We start from the raw sequence: 10,529 nt of genomic DNA, 5'->3' as shown, positions 1-10,529 counted from the left end.
ATCGATTTTGCTATAAAAGTGTCAAATATATCCTTACCCTTATCTGTCCACCTGAACATGGAAAACATTTAATCACTCAATATGTTATGAACAATACATTATTACTTGTTTGTTGTTGTTTCATTTGTATTCTACCCTGCCTTCGTTCCATGATACAACACACTTTTAGTTCTGTTTTTCTGCTATACACTGCAGAAGACCGGATGGACTTACTAACCTTTCCTGGCCCTCTTGACAATGATGATGATGTGGTCTAAATGACGGTTGTACTGAAAGTGCTTTTGCAACTTGTTCAGTACTGATGTTCCTGATCATACTGTCATGATAAACAGGAGGTACTGTTAGGTTGAAGAAACTTATTAATCATTTGTTATCATTTCTGTATAATCAGCAATGAGTGTAAATGTGTATATACATAATTTTGTTTTCCTCTAGCTTTATACTTTAGATTCAAAACCAGAACTTTCTCTTCTTGCTCTCACCTCCCTATTTTGCTAGACCCCTGCGCCTCCCACTGACTATAAATAAAGGAGCCAAGGGGAACCACCCTTTGTAGCACATTCTGCTGAGAGTGTGGGTACCCTTGCGCAAGTAAAAAGTAAAACTTTAAGTGTGTTGTCTCGTAATTAAAAGTGTGTGCGGAGTTGGGGTGGAAAGCCTGGCGCTTTCTCCAACATATACTGTAGTTTGGTTCTGTGTGCAGAGTTGGAGTGCAAAGCCTAGCGCTTTCTCCAACATATATGATTTGGACTGTAAAGCTTTGGCGCTTTCTCCAACAGGTACCCCTTTAAATACGCTTTATTCCCACCACCCCACAAAATTAGTACATTTTAAAAACACAACCGTGCTGCATACATATAACAAAACATATGTACAACTTTTATTTTGAATAATAAAACACCCGGTCATGGTACATTTTAAAAACTCATTTGATAAATGTACACAAACATCTTTGTACAAGCTTGAAAAATAAAACACAGGTATACACGATACATTTTAAAACACTTGTGCAACTTTGAACATAAAAAAAACTTCATGTTATATTAACAAAATCTCCTTTGATAAAAAGCCTACAAAATTTTTACAACTTTGCTTTTGTAAAATAAAAGCCATGTTCATATTAGATTTCAAAACTAATTCACAAAATGAATGCATAAAACTTTGTACATTTTAAAAATACACTTGGGCTGCATACACATAACAAAATGTTTTTGTAAAACACCCAAACATCTTACATCTTAAAACATCTGTACATCTGAAAAACTTTCATGTCACATTTTAAAACATTTGTACATCTTTGAAAAACTTTCATGTTACATTTTAAAACATTTGTACATCTTACTGTGAAAAACTTTCATGTTACATTTTAAAACATTTGTACATCTTACTTTGAAAAACTTTCATGTTACTTCTTAAAACATTTGTGTGACTAAAAAACTATGGTCAAGTTATATTACCAAAAAAAAACTCATCTGATAAATTTATACAATTTGTGTAACATGTTTGAAAAATAAACAATGTACAACTATGTTCAAGATAAATTAACAACAACACATTTGATAAATGCATACATTTGGTGTAACATCTGTAAAATGTTAGACTACTTGATAATGGTTGTCCGTTCTTCCCCATTGCTAGCATTCCGATCTTTTGCTCACCCCACACATGGATATTACATTATAAGTTTTTTCAACGCTTGCATCTCCTTACGCCCCCGACTATCCTTGAACAGCGTGTGGAAGAAACCCCCCTTTTCTTCAAACATCCGCATCCAAATCACAAACGGTATTCTCAGCCCAAAACCACGGCGGCAGACTCCGGCAGCAGACGGTCACACTTGATAATTTTTTTTTACCCTCATAGCACAGGCTATAGCATTTCAGGCACAATCACACTCGTATGCATAAGCACACAATTGAATTAAATCAAATTTAATAAAATAAATAGTAACGAACCATAACTAATTTCATACCCCCTACACATCTGGAAAAATTATTATCAACCATGAACAATATTTGTGACGTCACATGGCCCACGTCTGGGCCTTGCCTGGCCCCGCCCCCTTTTGACCTTTTGATCTTCGTGACCTTAGACCCAACCTGTCAATTTGATGTGAGCGGCATGATTCACTCTCTCTCATGCTCCCCCCTTTTCTTTTTATTTATTTATTTATTTTCTTTATTTTTATCATTTAATTGTTTTTCTTTTTCTCACTACTGCTCATATATTGGTTTTACTACTTTCCAGTCAAGCATTGTAGTGTTTTGTGTCCAGTGTTATCGTCTTTAAGCAATAAAATATATTCGCAAAAAAATATCTTCTCTCTTATACCTTTCTATCTAATTTATATCTACAAAATCAAATAGTGGGATTATAGCTTGTTTGAGGAAAAATAATCTCAGTAACAGTGATACTCATAATCGCTAAATGAATGTCTGTTGTTTGAATAGTTTGTATGATGCAAGACTTTTATTTAAAACTTAAAATCCAGTGTTTTCCCAGTCTGTTCTCCTCAGTCTGGCCTCAGCCCAGAACCACACCTACTGCAGCCTGAGAAGCAAGAAGTTCCTCCCGCTCTCACACACAGACGACTGTTGGTGAAACTGAAGCTGAATCCTATCAGGGTTTGCGGTAAAATGGCTGAAGCCAGTTCAGCACTGGATCTGAACCAGTTCAGCTGTTCAATCTGTCTGGATCAGCTGAAGGATCCAGTGACTACAGCCTGCGGACACAATTACTGTATGAACTGCATTAAGAGCTGCTGGGATCAGGAGGATCATGCTGGAGTTTACAGCTGCCCCCAGTGCAGACAGACCTTCACACCCAGACCTGTTCTGCACAGAAACACCATGGTGGCTGAATTGGTGGAGAAACTGAAGAAGACTGGACTACAAGCAGCTACTCCTGATGATGATTATGCTGGACCTGGAGATGTGGAGTGTGATTTCTGTACTGGGAGAAAACACAAAGCTGTCAAGTCCTGCCTGGTGTGTCTGGCCTCTTACTGTGAAACTCACCTCCAGCCTCACTATGAGTCTCCAGCTTTTAAGAAGCACAAGCTGACTGATGCCACTGGACATCTGCAGGACAAGCTCTGTTCCCACCATGACAAACCCCTGGAGGTCTACTGCCGTACCGATCAACAGTGTATCTGTTATCTCTGTACGATGGATGAACACAGAGGCCATGATACAGTCTCAGCTGCTGCAGGAAGGATGGAGATACAGGTCAGGCCAGAAATACTCTTATATAAATTCTAACATTTATTTGAAATAAAAATGGGTTTTCTGTTAATGCATTTGAGTTAAATTTGGGGAAAATTTTTTAAGACCGGAGTATCGGTAAGCATCAGTGTTATTCATTCTGCTGTCTGTACTGGAGAAATTAAGAAAAACGATGTCCTACTTATTATTGCCACATAAAATATCTCTTGCACATTTCATCTCACCAGCTCTGTTTCTGACTGATTTCCGCTGTTCCTAATCCAGAAGAGAGAGACTGCTCTCGGAGCCTGCGTGTGAGGGGCAGTGCAGGGGGCAGATCACTCGCACTCGCTCTCTTTCTCTCTCTCTCTCTCTCTCTCTCTCATGCACAGCAACATGCAGCTCATGCAGGGGTTCTGCTTCTGGTGACATTGCCAGACTAACTTTCAAATGTATTGTTACATTTCTCTAGAGTTGATGTTGACAATGCTCGTTGCCACAAGTGCAACAAGTTATTTGCATGCAAGGTAACCCAAGCAATCCATCTAAAAATCTAGCGAAAGTTCATCACAAGCATACAGAGAAATGCAGTTTTCGACTGGCAGCCTGGAGCTCATAGTTTTTCTGTTACGTCACGTATGTTATGTACATTAGCAGCCTGGAGCAAATCACAACATACGCCTAATGTATTTTTTGAGCATATTACCCAGACAGCACATATATGTTGAAATGACATTGATTCCATATCAGACAAGGTTGAAACAACGTGGATCTTCAATCTTTCACTTTATATCAACATTGAATCAAGGTTTTGCCACCATCAATTTTTCAATATTGAAAATCTGACCAAAAATCAAGTCAGTTTCAATGTTGATAAATTAACACTGACCATAATTCAATGCATTTAACTATAATCCAACGCTGACACAATAATATGATGCTATATGGGTAGTATCACACATTAAAAACATTTTCTTATCCGACTCCAGAAAGCTAACAAGAAATAGGAACTATGTTTTTACAGACTGCAAAAAAACTAAATAAGTATCGGACGTGGATTGTCACATATGGCCGATACTGGTTCCACCTAGTTACATAAAGATCGGTGCACATCTAATTATAATCTATAATAGTAGTGACTTTCAAAACAATGTTCCTGCAGTTTGTAACTCAAGACGGTTAATTAATATACAGTACGTATAAGAAAATAAAGCAATGTTCTCCTGCTCTCAATTTGTTTTTTTTCTCTCTCACAAAAAGTACCGATAAGATTACTGGTAAAGTACCTGACTGATAAGCAATATCGGTAAGAGTAGTAGTACCATTAAAATCTTAATCTCCACATCCATCCCCTAACCGCTTATTCTGGTCAGGCTCCCAGAGAGCATATGGCACAAGGCTGGGGTTCACCCTGGACTGGATGATTAAGGCATTTTATCTCAGATAATGAAACAAACTTGTTTTGTGATCTTGTTTCCCATCTGTAGAAACAAATGGGAGAAACACAGAAGGAATTTCAGCAGAGAATTCAGATGAGAGAGAAGGAGCTGCAGGAGCTGAGAGAGGCTGTGGGCTCATTCAGAGTGAGTATGAACCTGAGGAGAAGATAACAGCTGGCTTGTGATCATCTTGAATGTCGACTCCTCCCCAGAGTCCACAGAATTATAGAGTTGTGTGGATTAATCACAATAAGGTCACTGTGGGTTATTCTGGGTCAGAGGTTTGGTGGGACAAAGGTGCCAGATAACAGTGTCACGAGACAGAACAGGAACAGGGCACCCAGACAGGGTGCAGTCAAAGTGCCAAATCACAGTATGGGAATCAAAGTCGGGGTTACTAACAGAGATGGGAAAGCGGGTTAATCTACCCAGAGGAGTGAGGGAAAATGGGAACAGTCATGGGGACACGGTGAAGGGGAGACACTCAGGCTCACCTAGATGGGGGTCGGGATCAGCAGTCACTTGGGTGGAAGGGTCTATGAGATCAGGCAGACAAAGAGTCACAGGAGGAACCTCACAGAACCAGGGAGAACCGGGGCAGACAAACGCTCAGTAGTCTAGCATGATAAGACAAAAACATTCGATAAAACCAATTTACCCAGTTTACCTGGTTAACCCAGTTTTATACTACCAGTAACCAGGACTAAAAGGAGGCAGCTGTCAGAATTCAGGCAAGATACATTGGGCTGGGGGGCGTGGTTCCTGTAAGCGATCCAGGCTCATGCTCACAAACAGGATTTAACTAACCTGGGGTTATAGGAGTTATCCCATTTATTTATCTATTTATTAAAAATACTGTAATGGTTCTGTGGGAGCTCTCATTGGCTGTTGTAGGAGGTGCATCATGGGAACAGGGATTATGCTTGAGTTTTGCTCATTATGTGTGCATGTTCTGGGTTTGCAGGTAAAAGAGCAAGCTGCACATGTTCTTTGTATTGTGTTGTGTTTGGATGAGCGAGCTCATGATGGATGTCCAGACTCACCATGGGTGTAACGGGTATGGCAAATGATAACTGGGTGAGTCTGGCCTCTATCATGATGCCTCGCTCACGGGTTTATGCTTGTGTGCATCCTAGCCTTTAGGGGACGCACTGGTAACAGGTTGGCCTTTTTAAAGGCTGGTAAAAACAAGCAATAAAACCAGGCCAGTTCTGTTACTTGTTCAAAGAGCCTAACTTGTGTGCGAATGTGTCATTAGTGGCTCTTTCTCAAGTGAACGGCTACAATACCATTTTAATGTTCATTTAAGAAAAAGAAGTCTCTGCCAAATCCCTGCAGTTGACAGTGTATGAGCTTAATGAGTGATCATTTACAATCAGTGCTGGCTGGGTTTCAGTACCTGAGGCATCCAGCATGGTGACGCTCCAAACCCCAGCCCTGTGCTGTTTTTATACCTCCTGTCAGCTCACATCACTATTGTACAATGAGGCTCTCTGGAGTCTCAACAGGGACCAATTGTAATTTACCGTCCTGTGCTCCCTATGTCACCAACAGAGCTCAGCACAGTCAGCAGTGGAGGACAGCGAGAGGATCTTCACCGAGATGATCCACTCCATTGAGAGAAGATGCTCCGAGCTGACAAAGCTGATCAGAGATCAGGAGAAGGCTGTAGTGAGTCAGGCTGAAAGAGACATAGAGAGACTGAAGCAGGAGATCGATGAACTGAAGAGGAGACATTCTGAGCTGGAGCAGCTTTCACACATAGAGGATCACATCCATTTCCTCCAGGTAACAGAACAGCTACTTTGGCAATAAGAAAGCCAGAGTATTCAAATGGATGCATTTTCATATTTGTATTTCAACTAGTCTGTCATTTGTCAGATGTTAATGGTCCTGCTCATTCCATTACAATACACATTTGTTATGATGAAGCTGTTTAATCAGACGGTGTGTTTGTAGAGGTGCCAGGGTCTTCCTGTTGTCCCTGAAGCTGGATTTGGACCCAGAATCTCTGTCTATCCACGCTGCTCTTTTGAGAACGTGAGGAAGGTGGTTTCTGAACTGAAGGATCAACTGGAAAATGTTTCTGAAAAGAAAATGGCAGAGATCCATCACACAGGTTAATATATAAAAAATATTTTAAAATATATAAAAATATAAAAAATACATTTTGCCTTCTGTTCATGTTAATATAGACCATGCAGAGAGAGTATGCAGTGCAGTCAGCCTCATGTTTGTTTGACCAAGTAAGTTTCTGTTTCCAATAAGACTAAATCTTTGTGAAAACTGAAGATTTAGCTCCACATTCTACAGGCTCCAAAACCCAGATCAAAGGAATCATGTTTCTTCTACATTATTTTATCCAAAAATCTGTATTTTGTGGAACTTAGAATGATTTTCAGTTTGTTAAAATGACTGTTATTGTCCCTCATAATGATAATACCCTACTGCTGGTGTCTCCACAGTGAGTGACGTCCATCTCCCACAAGTAAATTGTTTTAATCACATCCCTGTTTCTCTCTTTCCTTCTAGTTACCAAAGACACCGTCCTACCAGTATTAGTGCCCAGGACCAGAGCAGAATTCCTACAATGTGAGTCTGTTCACACACACACTTCTCTCTCCCTGTATAAGGTGGAGTGTGTTTTATTGTGTTTCATCTTCTTCTGCTAGGGAAGCTTCTCTTTCTCTCTCCTGCTGTCTCCTGGCCTTTCACATTTACATGAGCTGTTTATGTCAGTAGCCTTTGGATCCAATTGCAAGGCAAGTTCATTCAGGGGCTTTCCCACAGCACCAGGAATGGTACATTTTGTACTTTACCTTTTCCATTGCCTTCCAGCTACGGACCAGTACCAAAAGTTCCTGTAGCCAAAGTAGCTGAGGTATTTTTTTGGTATTTCATACTTGAGGTGGGACTTGCAAACACGTTCACTGTTAATTTAAAAGACATTTTAAAAAAAGCCTAAAAGCTAAACAAACAAATAAATAGTTAACTAAAAAGAAGTTATTTTGTAGAGGCAGCGTATGACTAAACTATTACAGATTTAATACATTGATAAGCAGCAGCAAACAGTAACACTTTAAGCCCTGATTATAATGAGCTGACAGTGTTAGCCGACCTCAGGTCTTCAGGAAGCTTGTTCCACAGACAGGGAGCATAGAGACTAAAGCTGCTTCACCCTGCTTGGTCTTGATTCTGGGACACTGAGTAAACCTTTCCCAGATGCCCTCAGGGGTCTGCATGCTGCGTAACATTAAAGGAAATCAGAAATGTATTTATGTCTGAGACCAATTAGTACTTTGCACAAAGGAGTAATATTTTACAACGAATCCTGTGATGCTCAGGAAGCCAGTGCAGTGATTTAAAGACCGATGTAATGTGCTCTTATGCTATTATGTAATATTATCTTATGGTAAACCGGGCTGAAGGCAGCACTGAGATCCAATCATACTTGACTGAACTATTGACTATTTGTAGCACATCTGATGATTAAAAATATCAACATCAAAGGAACTTGCAGATTGAGTATCAAGGCAGCTAGCTGTAGGCCTAAGCTGTTGAACAATTTCTGACAAGGTTGACCAGTCTAGGTCAGGGGTCAGCGACCTTGACTACTTTTTGTAGTAAATCATCACCATTCGTTCCCAAGTCTTTGTAAAAAACTGGCATATCCTCTTTGACTTACATATTATAGCAGCTGAGTTCAGAGTGGTGAGGACATTTTGCGCTGCTCGGTCAGCAGTTACAGTAGTGAAGTGCAGAGTGAAGGGCAACTGCAGAGTCAAAGGAACTTTACTCAAGAGAGGAAGTGTGAGGGTGAAGACTATCACTACAGAGCTGAATGTGGTAATATTAGTCACCTTTGCGCTCTTGCATGTTCGAGTGATTTACAACTGACATGCCCCCCCCCCCCCAAAAAAAAACTATCTGTCTTTCTTTTTTGTAAATACGTCTAGTTTTGTTTTTCCCTTAAATGCATGTACACCTCTATACCATTAAAAAGTCGTATCTCAAACCCCCTTCTCTACCCAGCAGCTCTTTGTAAATCTAAGGTCAGACATTCAGGATAAAATGGCTCTTTGTTTTAAAAAGGTTGCCAACCTACCGATCTAGGGGGTGGAAAAGTGCAACGTATAGTGATTTGCCAGCCAAAGACCTAATATTCAGTAAAGTTAAGATTAATGTATTAAACACATTGTCTGACCCAGTCTGTAGGTGTCACTCAACTGCAGTCAGATTAGATAGAGTAGCTGTGCGCTTTGATGCACTTTGTTCCCCCTGAAGTCAGTCAGAACAGGAATGGCTGACACTGGGGCTACTCCTCACTGCCTAGTATGGGCTGTAGCTACAGCAGTGGATCCAAAGCGTATTGCAAGTGGGGGGGTGGGGCATCTAAAGATAATTTTTCTTAATTTAAATTGGTAATTTTAACAAAAAAAAAACCTTCATGGATATCGTGTTTGTGCATGCACTGAGTATAACTTTTTTGAGATTCGCTAGTATTGTCCTAAGTCGGCACCCATAGTCTCCCTCAAACTGGCTGACACTGATCGTCTCCTGTCTGCACTTAGCAGTTTGTTTTGACAGCAAACCTTTATGTAGTTTTATTCCGTTTTTTTGACTAAAATGTAATTTAGTTTGTCATAATTTAGTCATTTTATTTTAGTCTAGTTTTAGTCGACAAAATATCGTAAGATTATAGTCAACTAAACTACAATTGATTTAGTCAACTAAAATTAAAAGTGCAAAGTACAATGTTTAAAGTTTCCTTTCGATTCTGTAAGTCATATTCACCAAGATGAAATTAAACCAATGTTAAGAAATGGTATTAAGGTTTTACTGTGCAGTACACAAATACACAGATTTCACTCTCATTTGAAACACAAATACGTGTTTATTTACCCAAAAACTGAGTACTGTAAATTCAGTAGTGCCATTAGCGAAAAAATAAAATCATTTCAAAGTGCATAGTCTATAATGCTACCCGGCCTCCTCTATCTGAATATTAAAATAAAAATAAATATTTGTAATATTTTTATTTGTTATTGTACGTTGTTAAATGTTTAACCTGAAATTCTCAAATATGTTCAAAGGATAAAACCAATGTTACGCTCCAGTCTAGGGTTGGAGCATAGCAGAAAGGAAAAGAATAGGGAAAAACAGGACAACGGGGGGCTGAGGAAAGGGAACACGGGACACAACGGGAGTCTTTTTTTTATCGTTTTTATATTTTTCACAGACATGTTCACAAGCACTAGGTGCAACAGACTTCGGGAGTGACAGCGGCCAAAACAATAAACAAATCACATCTACCGAACGAAACCCCAATCTGAGCTACTCGTAAGTGAACAAAAACTAAGATAAACAATACTAATTCCTACCTCCTTAACCAAAATGAACAATACACATCACGAACTAAAATTGCAGTCATTCTGTACGCACCAGAATATACACACAGCAAACCGTAGGGGAAAGCAAAAGCGTAGTCGGTACACAGGTGGTGAGATCAAAACCAGGAGAGCAAACAATCAAGGCGACAGTATCAGAAAGGGCAAGGCGAAAGTCGGAATCCAAGAAATAAAAACAATCGTACACAGTAAGGCACATCCAGCAAGCAAAACCACAACAGCGAGAGATAGCAATGAGCAAAGAGCTACAAAACTCCCGAAAACACGATCCGTGGGCCTTTCTGGGCAGAGGACCGGAAGCAGGAAACGGTGCTGCAGATCGGGGGCGTGAGTTGATGGGACAGCTGACGAATGGGCGAGTGGCAGGGCGTTCGGAGAACCTGTAGGAATCCTCCCGTACCACTTATGGCACGTATTTTGCTTACGGCCCGTAACACAAATAATGGTATTAGGGATATATACAGTGTTGCCAACACGAG

The 10,529-nt window shown here is 40.0% G+C and overlaps 1 protein-coding gene across 2 annotated transcripts in view; it reads left to right on the top strand.

Moving 5' to 3' along the window:
• The first annotated feature begins 2,586 nt into the window (after nt 1-2,586).
• The window catches only part of LOC125740159 (tripartite motif-containing protein 16-like), a 112,626-nt gene continuing 104,683 nt past the window's right edge, over nt 2,587-10,529 (top strand). The window contains exons 1-5 of one of the 2 annotated variants that reach the window (XM_049011008.1): nt 2,587-3,227; nt 4,691-4,786; nt 6,197-6,430; nt 6,602-6,761; nt 7,175-7,234. In XM_049011008.1, the coding sequence (XP_048866965.1) occupies nt 2,637-3,227; nt 4,691-4,786; nt 6,197-6,430; nt 6,602-6,761; nt 7,175-7,234 (1,141 nt within the window). In that variant the 5' untranslated portion in view covers nt 2,587-2,636. The remainder of the gene's footprint in view (nt 3,228-4,690; nt 4,787-6,196; nt 6,431-6,601; nt 6,762-7,174; nt 7,235-10,529) is intronic. The other variant, XM_049011009.1, reaches the window with a different exon arrangement.

This window comes from Brienomyrus brachyistius, chromosome 4 (genome assembly GCF_023856365.1).
Source record: "Brienomyrus brachyistius isolate T26 chromosome 4, BBRACH_0.4, whole genome shotgun sequence".
NCBI lineage: Eukaryota > Metazoa > Chordata > Actinopteri > Osteoglossiformes > Mormyridae > Brienomyrus > Brienomyrus brachyistius.
This window is presented reverse-complemented; position numbering and strand designations above follow the sequence as displayed.